We start from the raw sequence: 16,829 nt of genomic DNA, 5'->3' as shown, positions 1-16,829 counted from the left end.
ACAGGGCACAGCTGGATATGATGGTCACACAGATGCCCCCAGGTGCACACACACACAGGGCACAGCTGGATACGATGGTCACACGGATGCGCTCCAGGTGCACACACGGCAGGTGCACACATACACACAGGGCACAGCTGGACACAATGGTCACACAGAATCCCTCCAGGTGCACACACGGCAGGGGCACACACACAGGGCACAGCTGGATACGATGGTCACACAGATGCGCTCCAGGTGCACACACGGCAGGGGCACACACACAGGGCACAGCTGGATACAGACCCTTGTGCTTCCAGCATCAGGACCCTGCCCTCCTTCATTCCAGCCTGGACCACCCACCCGACACTTGGGAGAGTTCGTGTTCCCTGTTCCAGTCCTCCAGGTCGTCCATGCAGGGGATCAGAGCTCCGCCGTGTCCCATGAGCATCCTAACCATGGAGTCAGACATCCAGCCTGCAGAGGCACAGCCCACCCGGGGAGGGGGTCCGCCCCACATGTCACCCAGGGACTGGTGATAGGGTGGCAGCTGGGCTTTCAGGACGCGTAGGAGTCTCACCCAACCCCCTGTCCAGCATAGTGGCCACTGGCAGGAGTCGGAACCCTGGTCAAGGAAGCCCACTGGGACTTCCACCTAAGAACCCCTCTCCCTTCTGACACCACCACGGTCACTCAGGGTGTGTATGTGGGGGGACGGGGCACTGAGTCAGAAGTGAAGCCAGGGCATGGGCAAACCAGCCTCTGGCAGTGCCCACTCTGAGTGCCCATTGCAGTCTTGGCTGCTCTGCTTCCTGTTAATGTGCCTGGGAAAGCTAGCAGAGCAGGGGCCAAGTGCTTGGGACCTGAACCTGTAAGGAGAGACCCAGCTGGATCTCCTGGCTCCTGGCTCCTGGCTCCTGGCTCCTGGCTCCTGGCTCCTGGCTTGGGCTCAGCCCTGGCTGCTGCAGTCAACTGGCGAGTGAACCAGTAGGTGGAAATTTTCTCTTCGTTCTCTCTCTTTCTGTAACTCGGACTCACACATAACAACAGCAAAGTGCTGCCTGTGACACCTACAGCCCCCACGTGAGCTTTAGGTCCTAGATCTAGAGCCTGGCACTATGGCATAATGGCTAAATCCTCATCTTGCATGCGCCGGGTTCTCATATGGGCACTGGTTCGTGTCCCGGCTGTCCCACTTCCCATCCAGCTCCCTGCTTGTGTCCTGGGAAAGCAATCGAGGACGGCCCAAAGCCTTGGGGCCCTGCACCTGTGTGGGAGACCCAGAAGAGGCTCCTGGCTCCTGGCTTCGAATCAGCTCAGCTGCAGGCTTTGTATTCCTTGGGGAGTGAATCAATGGATGGAAGATCTCTCTCCTTCTCTCTGTCAATTGGCCTTTCCAATAAAAATAAATCTTTTTAAAAAAAAAAAAGGAAGAAGAAAGGAAAGGGAGCTCTGGTCTGTGTAACTGAGAAGCGTGGGACCAGGCATGGGTTCAGGTGTGGCTGTATCCAGGTGTCTCCACGCCCCAGACTTGTCCCTCAGCTCTGCTATCCTCAGAGCTTGGCTTCACTCTCGGTAAATCCTTCCCTGTGGCAGCTCCAGGCTTGCATGTTTCCACTCTGGAAGCCCCATCACAGAAGGAGAAAATTCCCTTTTCTCCCCTTGCTTACCCAAAGTCCCAGAACAGTCCCATTAGGTGAGACTTGGTTCATAGGCTTGCCACTGTGACAAATCTTTTTTTTTTAGATTAAGTTTTGTTTTCATTGCAAAGCCAGATACACAGAGAAGAGGAGAGACAGAGAGGAAGATCTTCCATTTGATGATTCACTCCCCAAGTGGCCGCAACGGCCAGAGCTGAGCTGATCCGAAGCCAGGAGCCTCTCCCGGATCTCCATGCAGGTGCAGGATCCCAGAGCTTTGGGCTGTCCCCAACTGTTTTTCACAGGCCACAGGCACGGAGCTGGATGGGAAGTGGTGCCGCCGGGATTAGAACCAGCATCCTATGGGATCCCTGGGCATGCAAGGTGAGGACCTTAGCCACCAGGCCATCGTGCCGGACCCCTCTGTGCCAAGTCTTAACACTCTGATTGGCTGGGCTTGGATCACATGCTCACCCCAAGCCAATCGCTGATTTGTGGGTGGGGGGATTTAGGATACCTGTACAGATGTGACTCCATGACAGGTGGGTACTGGGCAGGTGGCCCTGCTCTCTCTACCTGTTCATCAAAGCAGAGCTGGCCCCCGTTGGTCCACGTCCTGCACCTGTTACATGAGGAATCAACGGTCTAATTCAACGGCTGGCATCTTTGTAAGGGCTGATACATGATTTGGCCCCGAATCCTTGTCCAATTGATCTTTCTCGGAGAGACAGGATTTGGCCATCCTCGAGGGATCCCAAAAATGATCCTCGCCAAGCCTCGGGGACGTCCCTAAAGTTGTCTTGAAGTCATCAGCCACGTATCTGAAAGCAAAATCAAACTCACTTTGTGCATGCGCTCAATAAGTCTGAGACTTCTCATTTCAATCTATTTATTCCTTGATCTATTTTAACACGGGTGAGTGTGGGGCAGCCGTGGCCAGCCTGTTGCCTCATTCCCTCCGGTTCCCTTTCTGGGCAGCTGGGGAGGCAGAACCCCTCGGCGGGGAGGTGGGGAGGAGGTGTGGTGGGCCTGGAAGAGTTGGGGCAAGCACAAGGTGGGTCCTGCTCCATGCCTGGCTGTCCTCATGCTGTGTGCAAGAGGGTCTCCCTTGACAACGAGAGGATGGACACACCCATGCACACAGCTTCCTGAAAGTTCTTGAACATTCTTTATCAGGGCTCTGAGTTTGTCTTCTCGCCCATCCCTGGTCGATCTTCCCTGTTGGTCTGAGATGGTGGTGCTGGGTGAGGGTGTGTGTGTGGGGGGGAGGTTGGTTGAGGATGTGGGGGTGTGGGGTAGGGGATAGTGAGAGGGTTGTGAATCCCACACAAAGAGAGCTGACCCCACTCCTCACCCCTCCTCTGTGCCCTAGAGTTCCTCTTCTGCCTGTAGCATCCTTCCTGTGGGTGGGGTGGGGTGGGGTGGAGAGGAGGATGTACATGGGCACACTCGGAGCCCCAGGGGGAACACGAGGGACCAGGACTTCGACAGGAATTAGCAACTCCAGATGTTGCCTGCAGTCCCCAGGGACAAGTCCCGGCTGATCCCAACCTGGGATGAAGATGAGGGGTATCCCAGGAGCCAGCGGGGGGCCCCCCACTTTCCCTCCGGGGTCCCCCCAGGAGCCAGAGGGGTCCCCCACTTTCCCTCCGGGGTCCCCCCAGGAGCCAGCAAGGTCCCCCACTTTCCCTCCGGGGTCCCCCCAGGAGCCAGCGGGGTCCCCCACTTTCCCTCCGGGGTCCCCCCACCACTTTCCCTCCGGGGTCCCCCCAGGAGCCAGCGGGGCCCCCCACTTTCCCTCCGGGGCGCTCCCCGTCCCGGCACAGCGCGCGCGCGCCCCCTCGCGGTCGCTCCTGTCATCACCGCCCGCCGCGCGCCTGCGCACTTCGCGCCGGGCACGACGCCGTAAAGCACCTCGGCGGAACTGCCGGCCGCGGTTGCAGGTGAGAGCCGACCTCCCACCCGGGGCCTTCGAGGGGCTCCCGTACCCGGACCCCGGGGAAAACCTGGGGCTTGGGCGCCTTGGCCTCGGTGGCCACGACCCCCGGTTCCATGCACGGCTGGGAATCGCTGGGGAGAGTGGGCCCCTCTCCCGCTCCCCCTCGGGGCGCTGCGTGTATGTTGGGGGGACTCGGGTCACCCCCATTTACCTGCAGCCCGGCAGAGGCTGCGTCTCCACTCCTTCCACTTGCACCTCGCCTGTTCTGGGCCTTGCCCGCCGTGGGGCTGAACCCCAGGGGTCGCCCCCGACCCTCCACCCCGGACGCCCACCTGGCTGGAGCCTGCGTGATCCGGCTGGGTCCTCCCCGTGCAGTGGGCACACCTGTCCACCAAGCCCCCTTCCCGCTCCCCATCACCTCCCCGTGTCCCCCCGTCTAGGCCTTTAACCTTCCTTAAGCTCCTGGCCCACCTCTGTCCTCTTGTCCCCAGGGTCCTGGGCGCTGCAGGCGCCCCTGGAGCCACCCTGTGCCACCCCCGTCGCCCCTGGAGCCACCCTGTGCCACCCCCGTCGCCCCTGGAGCCACCCTGTGCCACCCCCGTCGCCCCTCACCGCCTCAAGCCTTCTCTGACTCCCGCAGGTGGCAGGCAGAGGCGCTATGAGTCTGCTTTGCTGACCTGCGGTGACCTGGAGCGCCAGGGTTGGGGTGGTTAGCTGGTGTGGTTAACCCCACTTTCTGGTCGCCCCACGCTGCCCGCCCAAAGGGGTGAGTCTGGCCTTCCCGCATGCAGGTTAAGGAAGAGGGGTGGGTGGCAAGGCCTTTTTCCCCCTCCTCCCGACACCCTCACACTCCGGGTTCCCCTGCTGCGCCCCCAAGCCCCCGGGGATGGGATGGAGGGGTGGACAGCCACGTGCGCGCCTCTCCCCCGCAGGGCGATGGAGGCGCGCTTCACGCGCGGGAAGTCGGCGCTGCTGGAACGCGCCCTGGCGCGGCCACGCACCGAGGTGAGCCTGAGCGCCTTCGCGCTGCTCTTCTCGGAGTTGGTGCAGCACTGCCAGAGCCGCGTGTTCTCCGTGGCCGAGCTGCAGGCGCGTCTGGCCGCCCTGGGCCGCCACGTGGGCGCGCGCGTGCTGGACGCGCTGGTGGCGCGCGAGAAGGGCGCGCGGCGCGAGACCAAGGTGCTGGGCGCCCTGCTGTTCGTCAAGGGCGCCGTGTGGAAGGCGCTGTTCGGCAAGGAGGCCGACAAGCTGGAGCAGGCCAACGACGACGCGCGCACCTTCTACATCATCGAACGCGAGCCCCTGATCAACACTTACATCTCCGTGCCCAAGGAGAACAGCACGCTCAACTGTGCCAGCTTCACGGCGGGCATCGTGGAGGCCGTACTCACGCATAGTGGCTTCCCCGCCAAGGTCACGGCGCACTGGCACAAGGGCACCACACTCATGATCAAATTTGAGGAGGCCGTGATCGCCCGGGACCGGGCCCTGGAAGGCCGCTGATAAAGGATTGTACATCACCCTCAGCCGTCCCGATATGGTCAGGCGTGTCTGTATCTTGTGTGTGTTGGGGAGAGCGTGGCCGGGATCACGCACAGCACCCATGCGTACTTAGGAAGGTGTGTGTGGGGGTGGAGGGGGCAGGACTGGCTGGTTGGAGAGGCTGTGTGCGGGCAGGTGGGAGAACCCGGCTAAAGACAGACTTCCTTGGGGTGAGGGGACCCCATCACCTGACAGGCGCGGCAGATGAAAGAGAGGGGCGCAGCCGGGAGCCTGTGGCCCCGCCTCGCGTGGGAACTGCGCTCTAATGCAGCCAGCGGGTGACGCCTAGACCAAGGCCACCCCGGAGCACCTCCTGCTATGCGGAATCATCTGGAGAAGTCCCCAGCCCCGTAGGGGAGTTAGGGGTTTCCGGATAAGCTCTCCCCCTCCCCGCCCCCCCCCCAGACCAGAGATGACTTCTTAAAGGGAACGCACCCGAGGGACCCAGGATTTTTATTCTGTGAGAGAGCTGCCACCTGCCGGCTCACTGCTCCAGATGCTCAGGCTGGGAAAACCCCCCACCCCCGGCAGGAACTCCAGGCAGGTGTTGGAGCAGTTGTCCCTGCTCCCCTCCAGGTGAGCATGAGCAGGGACCCCCCCGAGACGGCTTCATGTGGGCTGCAGGTGTCTCAAGTGCTGGGCAAAGATGCGGAAACGTGCGTTCACGCACCAGGCTGCTTGCCCACGTCTGTACCCGCAGCCCAGGCTCCCAGGAAATCTGCAGGAGACAGCACAGGGGGCCTCCCCACAGACGGGACAAGGGGAGGCGTCGGAGCGGCTCTTTGGGACCCTCTCTCCATCCCTCCTTTCCGGCTGCTTCTAGAACTGTTCTGGCTGGTTGAGGGGCTTCCGGGGAAACTGAGGGGCTTCCAGGGAAACTTCTGGAAGTTTGGCGAGCAGCAACGAGGGAAGCTGGGACTCAAGCAACTGCAGCAGCCCCTCCTCCCCCCATACCCAACCCAAGCAGGTTGTGAGGGTCGGAGGAAGACTAAGTGACAGGCAAGTCCGTGAGGACAGGCGAAAGTCCACTTTACGTTCATTTATTGAAAGGCGCGAACATCTCCCACCTGCTGGTTTGCTTCCTAAAAGCCTACAGCAGGCAGGGGTGGGGCTGGGCTTAAAGTCGGGATCTCATCTGGCTCTCCCACGTGGGTGGGTGGGTGGGTAGCAGGGGTGCAAGTTCCTGCCTTTCTTGTGCCCACACCGGCTGTGCACAAGGAGGGAGCTGGAGTGAGGTGTGGAGTGAGGAATGTCTCAAAAACAGTTTGGAGGTGGAAGGAGGGGGGTCATCCCTTGCAGGGCTGGGTTGTTGGGGTGGGGTTGGGTCAGCTGGGAAGGGAGAATGTCTCCCTCCCAGAACATAGGGCTGGGCTTAGCGGAGGTGCGGGGCAGCCCTCAGAATGCCACTGTTTTTAGCGGGGCTCCGTGGCCTGGAGTGGCTGAGGGGTGGCCACGGTAGCAACAGCAGCGGCGGGCGGCCCACAGGTGGCCAGGCGCTCACACACCCAGGCGTCCAGGCGGCTTCGGCAAAAGGCGTCGTTCCAGTGCCCGGAGCCCAGCATCATCACGCAGTCTTCACCCTGGCCTCCATTATTGGGTTCCCCGGGGGACCAGTTGCTGGAGGAGCCAAGAACATGGTGGGGGTGTGGATGAGGGTCAGGACCAGGGGTCCTCTTGCCCCAAAGCGTAGGCACATCCCTCTGTGTGTTGGAGACCGCCCCCAGGACCCTCATGCTACAGAGAGCCCCTGAACCCCAACCAAGGTCTCCTACATCCCAGGGGACCCTCCTTCCCTCCACCAGGAGCCCTGAGCTCTTCCGCCACCGGACTCCCGCAGCAAACACCTGCTACCGGCTCTCCACGCCCACTCACCTATAGTCCAGTGGGCTCCCGTCCATCCAAATGAACTCCCCCTCCCTGTCGAGATCCCGTAAACCAATCCAAGAACCCCTCATGCTGACACGTTCGGTCAGGAAGTCCTGGCGGGGGAGAGGCAGGACAGGACGGGGGCTGAAGGAACTGGGCACAGTTCCTGCCACCCCGCCCCTGCCCCCGGGGAGGTTTCCCCACAGATGGTGCACCTGCCCCGGCCTGAGCCCACACACCTGCTCCTCCCGGCTATGGATGCTGACCAGCCGTCCCTGCAGGTGGTCGCAGGCGAACCGGGCTTGGACCCACTGCTTGGAGCCCTCTCCGAAGTAGTAGCACTTGTATTGGAAGGAGATCCAGTTCTCGGGGCACGTGTTGCACGAAGAACCTGCGGAGGCACATGGACGGGGGCGGTGTGGGCAAGGGTGGGACGGAGTGGCCCTTCTGGGGCTCACCTCCTAAGCCCGGAAGATGAGCTCTCTCCTGACACACCCGCACCACCACCAATGCCCTCAGTCGTCATTGCTGTCAGCGGAGCCACAGTCGCTGTCCCTGCCAGGAGACTTCAAAAAGCTTGTGCAAGAGCCCGGTGCAGTAGCCTAGCAGCTAAAGTCCTCGCCTTGACCGTGCCAGGGAACCCATATGGGAGCCGGTTCTAATCCTGGTAGTCCCACTTCCCATTCAACTCCCCTGCTTGTCGCTTGGGAAAGCAGTTGAGGGCGGCCCAAAGGCTTGGGACCCTGCACCCACATGGGAGACCCAAAAGAGGCTCCTGGCTCCTGATCAGCTCAGCTCTGGCCATTGCAGCCACTTGGGGAGTGAAGCAACAGATGGAAGCATTTCCTGTGTGTCCTCTCTACATCTGACTTTTCAATTAAAATTTTTTTAAATGCTCATGGAAAAAGGTCTGTGTACAGAAGTTTTTTTTAAATTTATAGTTTTTCCATATTGCACATTTTGCATGAAAGTTTGGAAGTTTCCCCATGAAGTCATGGTTGGCAACACTTTGGTCACCAGTTACCCACAGTGTCACCAACACCCTCCCCAGATTAGCACCAAGAACTCAGGCATGTTCAGGTTCAAGAACACGTTGGCCACATGCGGCCACGGTCACTCATGGGCAGGAGTGCCCGTGCGGCTGTCGCCTTTACCACGGGCACCCTAAAGTGAGCAGGACCTCGCCCGGCACAGCGTCACACAGACGCCACACCAGCATCGCCTTTCTCACCAACACCTTCACCACAAGGCCTTGGGTCAGCCTCATGTCAACCATCATAAAACCTACACCGCTGGGAGTACCTCCACAGTCATCTCCATAGACACCTCAGTGACAGGAAGTCACCATCACCACAGACACCTCCATGACAGGAAGTCACCATAACCACCACCAACATCAATAGCTCCATGGCAAGGAGTAACTGCTCCATCACCACAGACACCTCGGTGACAGGAAGTGCCTCCTCCGTCGCCACAGACATCTCAGTGACAGGAAGTCAACATAACCACCACCAATACCAACAACTCCACGATAGGAAGTACCTCCACCACCACCACCATCAGCTTCTTGGCCAGGAAAGCATAGCCAGTACTCAGCCCTCTCTCAGCCCTTAAGGAAACTTCTGGAAAGTTCTGTGACTGTCAAAAATCTATGGGGCTGGATTTGGGAAGAGGACCTGAGAAAGGGTCAATACCCAGATGACCCAGAGCCCTCTATACCCCTCAGGGGCTGCTGTTTGGTTTCCTGTCGGGATCCCCAGTGCCACAGCACCTCCCAGGGGATGGGGACTCCACGTCTCTCCTGTCACGTGATGTTGACTGCTGGGGCTTCCCCAAGCTGCAAGACCCGAAGTCAAGGGCAAAGACCAAGCTGGAAAACCCTGGTCACAGTGACCCCTCTCTGCATCCCACCCCAGGACAGAGATGCCACTGTCCCCTTTCCTATAGACACGACCCTCCTGTTGTCTCCTGCAGAATCTCTCAAGGGTCACGAGCCTGCTGAAGACCCCTCCACGGCTGCCTGGGTTGGAGAAAGTCGAGTGACAGCATCGGAAACCACGGGAGCTCTCTGCTAGAACGCACAGTGCCATGTGCCCGCCATCCAGGTTGCTGTCTTGCCCTGCCATGATCTTCCACATATGTGCACGGACCCGCCGTCACACACACCACACACACACACACACACACACGTGCACCTGCTCACCCTCTGCCACGTGGATCTTCATCCACAGCTTCACCACCTCCTCCTGGAGCTGCTTCAGCAAATCCGAGGCTGTGCGCTTCTCATTCAAGCCTGGGGTGGAAGGGGGGGGAAGGTAGGGGAGATAGAAGGAGTAGAGCTCAGATTCCGCTCTGCAGTCCCACCCCCCACCACCCTCAAGCAGGGCCCCTCCCCCGCAAGGCCCCTCAAGCCTGGCCCCTACCCCACTACCACCCTCAAGCCTGGCCCCTACCCCACTACCACCCTCAAGCAGGGCCCCTCCCCGCCCAGGACCCTCAAGCCTGGCCCCTACCCCCAGCATCTCAAGTTGGCTCCTCCCCCAGCACCTTCCCAGCCTCACTCTGTGACTTAAAGTTGCTCAGATCCTCTTGAAGTCTGTCCAGGTTATGGGAGAGCCTGAAGTCTGAGGGCACACAAGAGGGTGAGGCTGGACTCTCCGGGGGGTGCTCCTGGGCGCACCCCTCCCATGGCTAGGGGACACCCCTTGCCCCTCCTCTCCCGGGGTGACCACCCCTCACTCCCTTCTCCCAGCTCTTCTCACTCTGAGGCGTTATATTCTTCTGCTCAGCTCGGAGCTCCTGCACCGCTCGCAGTACCTCGGAGGCTGTTGTCGGTGGGAGCAGGGGACGGGGTGGGGTCAGCGGTGAACAAGTCCTGGGGGCCCTCAACCCCGCGTCCCCCTCATTCACCCTCCTCCCCCCAGCGCCTTCCCAGCCTCACTCTGTGACTTAAAGTTGCTCAGATCCTCTTGAAGTCTGTCCACGTTCTGGGAGAGCCTGGAGTCTGAGGGGGACAGAAGAGGGTGAGGCTGGACTCTTGGGGAAGGGGGCTCCTGGGCGCACCCCTCCCATGGCTGGGGGACACCCCTTGCCTCTCCTCGCCCAGAGCGACCACCCCTCTCTCCCTTCTCGCATCTCTACTCACCCTGAGGCGTTATATTCTGCTCAGCTCGGAGCTTCTGCACCAGTCGTAGCACCTCGGAGGCTGTTGGTAGGAGCAGGGCACGGGGTGGGGTCAGCCGTGAACAAGTCCTGGGGGCCCTCGACCCCGTGTCCCCCTCATCCACCCTTGGTCACTCAGCCTGGTTTCTCCAGGGCCACCTGCTCGGGTTCCAGTTCACGGGGTAACAGCAGGGTGGGCGGGGGATTGACTGATCTTGACTTTGGGTGCCCATCCCCCTTCGCCCCCCTCCCTGGGACTGTGATGGGGCGAGGGGAGGGGAGGGGCTCACCATCGGATCTCTGGGCCGCCCGTTCGCCCTGGTACCTTTGCAGATCCTTGGAAACCTGGGAGACTGAGATAGCAAGGCAGGAATAGCCTCTTCAGCATCCTTCCGGGCAGGTCCTTGAATCTGGCCCCGGCCATGAGCACAAGGGGACCAGCCCACTTCCCCATCACCTAGCCCCAACAGCTGCGGCTCTCTGTTTTTTTTTAGGGGGCATAGGGAGTCAGAAACACAAGAAGAGACAGGCACAGAGGAGGCCTGGAGTGAATGTGCGGACCCCCCCTCCCCCCTTGCATCCAAAAGTGGACGGAAGTGCAACTTGCTGGTGGTTAAATTCAATGCCCATTTCACAGTCGGGCACATCATCCAATCAGAAGCCACTTGTCCAGGCCTGGGGAGGGGCAGTAACACAGGACGACGCTCAGCTCCTTGGGGCTGGGTTGGGGGGCACCGAGACATAGCGGGGGGGGTGGTCTTCTGACAGCGGGCTGAAGCTGAACAAGAATTAAGTACCTGAACTCTGCCCGCACCCCCAGCCCTCACGTACCATTGCGGGCCACAGACTCCTCCAGCTGTTTCATAGTCCTTAGAGTATCCCAGTCTAGGAAGGGGAGCAAGAAAAGGCAGGGGGAGTTTGTTGAGGGCCCCCACCTCGGCTGCCCACACCCCATCTAGCACCCAGGGCAGACAGAGGTGGAGGCTTTGGTTGGGGGAAGGGGAGGAGGCAGGGATGCTAGGCAGGGTGGGGTGGGGTGGGACTGGCATGGCTGCGCTGACCAGGCCAGACAGAGGGGACAGGAGGTGTTGCAGGAGGGACCCAGAGGGGTTCGTAGGCTGGCCCAGGGGGTGTCCTCACGCCACAGAAGGAGCAGGGCCAGCAGCCCAGCCCACAGCGCGGTGGTGAGCAGGCCTACGAGCGCCAGCTGTGTGTCCCGGTTGCAACATCGCTTCCTGGTATAGTCTGAGAATCCTGCAGGTGCCACAGGAGAGTCAGGCAGTAGGAGCACCCTGCCCACAGTTCACCTGCTCACTCCCTGCTCTCCCTCGGCACCCACCTTGGCCCACTCTCTCACCTTCGTCTAAACATCTCCACCTGTCACAGTCCATCCCCCCAACCTCGGCCCACTGTCTGTTCCCTTTCGACTTCTGCCACAGGCACGTTGCCATCCAGAAGGCCAGAACCTGGGGCCGGGGAGCCGAGACCTGATCTCCCCCACTGGTGCTGGGCCCCCAACCTGGATTAACCACTCCGTGATGCCTACCTCCAGCCCCCGCGTTCCCTCCAGAAACACCCCAGAGTCCTGGTAACTTTCCCTATACTTGAACCCTTGCCCTAATGGCCAGCACTGTCCCCCAGCCCCAGACCTCACCACCCTTCAGCACTTAAGACCCGCAGAGCTGTGCCCCTGCCCTCACCCTGAGTTTGAGCATCCATCAGCCTCAATTGTACCAGCCGTGCCTCCCACTCCACTGGGCCTTGGAATCTGGGGCTCCCTGTGCGCCAGCCAGAGCCCCTTTCTCGGTTTGGGCAGTGTTGAGTCAGAGGAAGGAGGGGCCCCTGGCTTCTCCTCCCACCTGGTGCCGGGCCAGGAAGGCTGATCATTGGGGCGCCCCTCCCTAGCCCACACCCCCTGACCTTTCTCAAAAATTCACCCAACTTTCCATGGAAGGACTTGGGGAAACCCCCTCCACTCCTAGGAGGAGAGCCCAGAGGTCAGGGACCCGGTCGGGGTCCAGCGGCGCACCAGCGGGTCCTCCTACCTGAGTATTGATGCTCCTCCATGGTTGTCCTGTTTGGTTGCTCTTGAACACAGGGAGCTCACTTCCTACCACGTCACGGCTCTGGTTGAGCTCTGGGTTTTAACAAGGTTGGTTAGGGTTACAAACGGTACGGACTGGCTCAGGATGGCACCCGGGACCTATAAGGAGGGGACATTGGAAAGCTGGTGGGCTGCTCAGAATTGCACACATGTTGGTCTGTATCCTCTATCGGAAGACCTGAGTTCGAGTCTCAGCTCTGCCCGTTTCTTGCTGTATGGATGCTCACCCCCCGGGAGGGCTCAGGTGGTTCAGTCCTTGCCACCCACACAAGAGACCTAATTGGAGTTCCAGGTATCTGGCTTGTGTCTGACCCAGCTTCAACTGGAGGAATGAGCTAACACATTTGGGAGCTCTTTCTCGCTCTCTTCCCTCCCCGCCCCATTTTCTATGCGTCTAGGGCTCTCGGCCTCAAATGAAAAAGTTGAGCTCAGGGTTGGCATGATAGCTCAACAGGCTAACCCTTCATCGGAAAGAACTGGCATCTAATATGGGTACCTATTTGTGTTCCAGATGCTCCACTTCCCATCCAGCTCCCCGCTTGTGGCCTGGGAAAGCAGTGGAGGACGGCCCAAAGCCTTGGGACCCTGCACCTGTGTCGGAGACCCGGAAGAGGCTTCTGGCTTCAGATCAGCTCAGCTCCAGCTGTTATGGCAACAAGCTAGAGCTGAAGCCAGGAGCTTCGTCCAGGTCTCCCATGCAGGTGCAGGGTCCCAAGGCTTTGGGCCATCCTCGACTGCTTTCCCAGGCCACAAGCAGGGAGCATGTGGGGAAATGGGGCCACCGGGATTAAAACCTGTGCCCATATGGGATCTTGACGCGTTCAAGGAGAGGACTTTAGCAGCTAAGTCACCACGCCAGGCCCAATCTTTGCTTGTTTTAATTGAGCTTATTCTGGTGCAAAAACCCTTTGATATCCATAGTCGTCCATGTCACGTATAACATACATTTTCCGTCAACTTTCTGAAAACTCCTACCAGCCGTGGGCTTCCCCAGTCTTTGGCACCAGGATAACTTTCGCTCAGTGACAGTGGGTGACTGAACCACCCATCCCTGAATGGACAGGCACCTGCCCGCCTTCCCACGGTGCCCACTCCCCTGCCTGTGCATCCCCCCAACACACACACACACACACACACACACACACACACATACACACCCCGAGGGCACTGTCCACACACAGCCACACGCATGCACTCACTTGGCTGTGCAGGGCGTCCGTGACTCCTGGCCAGCTGGGGGAGGATCCTGAGTGGCTGTGGAGGCGTTGGAGGGCGACTGGGGCCGCTTCTGTCTGCACCCACTTACCTCTGGGTCACAGCACCACGCACGTCCGCTGGGGAAATCCCCACTATAATTATCCACGGGTCTTGTGTGGGCAAACCCAGGAAGGCCGCAGGTCCCCAAGGTGGTGAGCCACAGCCACAGCCACCGCTGGCTTTGACCTGACCCGGGAGGCTAGGGAGGGCAAGTGAGAGGTGAGGAAGAGGAGACCACAGGAGCGCGTGGTCCGGTCCCAACTTGCCCAGCCCCTTGCCTTGTTGGCTTTAGCCAGAAGCGCCATGCTTGGCTGGCACCTTCAAGACATCTTCGTATGAGACTGGCACCTGTACCCTTGGAATACTGTTAGTGCCACCCTAGGGGTGACAGCTCTGAGAGCTCAGAGAGGTTCAGTCATCCGCCTGAGGTCACACAGCTGCCCAGTGATGGAGCCGGGCAGCATGGGCCAGCACAGGCCAACCCTAAAGCGTGTCTCTGAACGCCTCTGTATCCTTGGCTGGGGGCAACATTCTCCTGTCCAAGTCACGACCCTGGAGGGACAGTCCTCCGTATCCCCTTGCTCTTGCAGACATTGCCTGAGTCGTCCCCAGCAGGACCAAGTTCAAGGCTGCAGCTGAACAGCCGTCCCCCCGACCATGACAATGGAGCACTTTGACGGTGCCACTGAACCATGGCAAGCACCACGCTGCACCATCCGCCACCCTGGATCCACGGGACCCTGCGGCATGTCCGCCGTCTGAATGATGCCTGCTCACCCTGATTCTCCCAGTGCCCCCCTTAAACCTCGTTCTGGGCCAGTGCGGGTCCCCAGCCATGCCGGGCAAAATGGCCAAGGCTGGAAGAGGGGGTGATCAGGTGAGTATTTGGAGAGGCCCCTAGGGGCCTGCTAGGGGGATCAGAGAACAGAGGGGAGCCTCGTAGGGGTGGGACAGGGAGATGACGCCGCTCTGGGGGCCAGAAGGAAAACCTGGAAAGGCAAGAGGTAGGGCTTGGAGGGGAGGTGTCAACAGAGACCAAGCAGGTGCAGCCAGGGGTGCCCTAGGAGAGGGCTGTCACCTGGCCGGGGTGGGAGGCTGGTCTGGGGACTGGAGAGAAGTAGGCTGGTGATGGAGGGAACCCCAACTCCTGAATACATCTCCCCAATACCCCATGGTCTCCCCAGAGCTGAGTCAAGACCCCCCATGGGTCCCTGCTGAGACAAGAGGATGTTCTGGGGGGACCCCTGCCCCCACTGCCTGCTCCTCTGCCCACCACATCTCTTGTACATTTTGGGGAAAAAAAACCAAACAGGAAACAGTGCGGATGTGGTCTTAGATCGGAAGGTGCCAGTTCTGCTTTTGACGGAGTCCCTAGGGCCGGGCTTCACTTTTCACCCATCCTGTGTCCTGAATTCACAAGAACAAGGCAGGGGGACATATGACAAGCCCCGTAAGATCCCCAGCCTCACCCCAGGCTCCCCTGCGAGGTGCCAGGCCCCAGCCGCCCAGGGTTCCACACCAAGCACAGCACCTCAACACCCAGGACAGTGTCACAAGCTCCCTTCTCTCCCCCTCCTCACCCCAGAGCCCACCCCCAACGGCTTCCCCACCCAGGGCTGGGGCTTACCCTGCGTCTGTGACATCCTGGGGTCTGCTTGTACGGAGGAGGCGTGGGGGAAGAAGTAACTGACTTGTCAAATCCAGGAGGGCTTCCAGGAAGAGGAGGCTGATTTATTCATTTTTGAACAGGTCTACAGGTTTTTTTTTTTTTAATTATTTCATTTGATCATCTTTACATAGTTGATCAGGGCACTAAGGGTCAGTAGCTACAGGAAAGTAGGTAAGACCATTGTTTCCATGTTATTTTTTTTCCCTGTATCTGGGGTAAAGAGGGAGTCAAAGGGAGAAGCCCCACCCTGCCTCCCACCCATCCCAGGTCCCCGACGTGGGGCATGCTCCGAGGGTCCTGCTCAAGTGGTTTGATAGTTCAACGGTTCTGAATTGCTGCCAGTCTCACCGTTCCAAGCACAATGAGGTCGCTGCAGAATCCACTGGCTGACATAGTCCACCTTAGAGTCTCCGTTCGCCCAGATGTTCACTGCCAACACGTGGCTGGGGTAGTTGATGGATTTGTTCTGTCCTCTGTTGCGGTACCAGGTGTCCTCTGCAGGTTCCGATGGGCTGCCATATCCTCCATGTGCCCCTGGGTATGCTGTCCACTGCTCCGTCTGAGCCTCTGAGGAGGCTGGGCTTTGACCCTTGCCCTCCATGGTCGGACCATGGAACCTGCACTTCTCTTCATGGTTGGGGTTCTGAGTCCGGCAGTTCAATTGGAGGGATCCCCAAAGAAACTTCATCTGAGGTGATCCCAGACCTGATTCTTGTGTGTGCTTGCCAGTACAGGGTCTGGCACAGTCCATCGCCCCAATCAGCTTATGCACATGCTGGTGGTTGCAATTGCTGGGTCAGTCCTGTTTCCAGCCCTGTCTTCCACGTGAACCGATGGGTGTTATAGTCCAGCCTGATTCTGCCTACCTCACACTCGAAGCCTATTTATTTATTTATGTTCCTTCAATGAATACATGGCAGTTGCGTGTGCCAGGTATAGTGGGGCAACTTTAAGTATATGGGGCCAGCGCGATAGTTCAGCTAGCTAATACACCACCTTGCAGCACAGGCATCCCACAGGGGCATGGGATCGTGTCCCGGCAGCTCCACTTCCCTTCCAGCTCCCTGCTTGTGTCCTGGGAAAGCAGTGGAGGACGGCCCAAAGCCTTGGGACCCTGCACCTGTGTGGGAGACCCGGAAGAAGCTGCTGGCTCCTAGCTTTGGATTGGCTCAGCTCGAGCTCATGTGGCCATTTGGGGAATGAACCAGCGGATGGAGGATCTTTCTCTCTGTAAATGTCTATTCCAAATAAAAATTAAAAAAAAAAAAAAAAAAGAAGAAGAAGAAGCTGAAATCTACTACTGGGCTTCTCTGTGCGCACATGGAATGCCCACACTGCACACTAGAGAGCCTGGCCTCTAGTCCCAGCTCCCCGCTGTCCTGCTGGGAGCCAGCAGGTGGTGGCTCAAGGGCTTGGGTCCCTGCCACCCATACGGGAGACCCGGATGGAGCTCCTGGCTCCTGGCTGTGCCTGGCCCAGCCCTGTGTGTTGTGGGCATTTTGGGGAAATGAACCAGTGAATGGAAGATCTCTCGTTTGCTGGTTCTGCTTTTCAAAGAAAATCAAAATTGAAAAGACGTATTACAGCTGCAGAGAGGGGAGAAGCCCATTTGGTTGGCTGGGGAAGGCATTGCGGCCACCTTGTGCACGGAGCACACCCAGGGCTGTGCCA

General features: G+C 59.5%; 2 protein-coding genes across 2 annotated transcripts; one reads left to right on the top strand and one right to left on the bottom strand.

Moving 5' to 3' along the window:
* The first annotated feature begins 4,299 nt into the window (after positions 1–4,299).
* On the top strand, positions 4,300–5,084 carry TRAPPC5 (trafficking protein particle complex subunit 5). Its single transcript, XM_004595718.3, has 2 exons — positions 4,300–4,324; positions 4,491–5,084. The coding sequence occupies exon 2, from the start codon at positions 4,495–4,497 to the stop codon at positions 5,059–5,061; it is 567 nt and encodes a 188-aa protein (XP_004595775.1). The 5' UTR covers positions 4,300–4,324; positions 4,491–4,494; the 3' UTR covers positions 5,062–5,084.
* A 1,375-nt stretch (positions 5,085–6,459) lies between these two features.
* FCER2 (Fc epsilon receptor II) lies at positions 6,460–13,517 on the bottom strand. The gene is made up of 11 exons (XM_058657877.1): positions 13,432–13,517; positions 12,174–12,265; positions 11,269–11,382; positions 10,960–11,013; positions 10,419–10,481; positions 9,729–9,791; positions 9,528–9,590; positions 9,170–9,259; positions 7,206–7,357; positions 6,973–7,079; positions 6,460–6,717 (listed from the first exon to the last, which is right to left on the bottom strand). The coding sequence occupies exons 2-11, from the start codon at positions 12,193–12,195 to the stop codon at positions 6,513–6,515; spliced, it is 933 nt and encodes a 310-aa protein (XP_058513860.1). The 5' UTR covers positions 12,196–12,265; positions 13,432–13,517; the 3' UTR covers positions 6,460–6,512.
* Positions 13,518–16,829: the final 3,312 nt, after the last annotated feature.

This window comes from Ochotona princeps, chromosome 33 (assembly GCF_030435755.1).
Source record: "Ochotona princeps isolate mOchPri1 chromosome 33, mOchPri1.hap1, whole genome shotgun sequence".
Taxonomy (NCBI): Eukaryota; Metazoa; Chordata; class Mammalia; order Lagomorpha; family Ochotonidae; genus Ochotona; species Ochotona princeps.
This window is presented reverse-complemented; position numbering and strand designations above follow the sequence as displayed.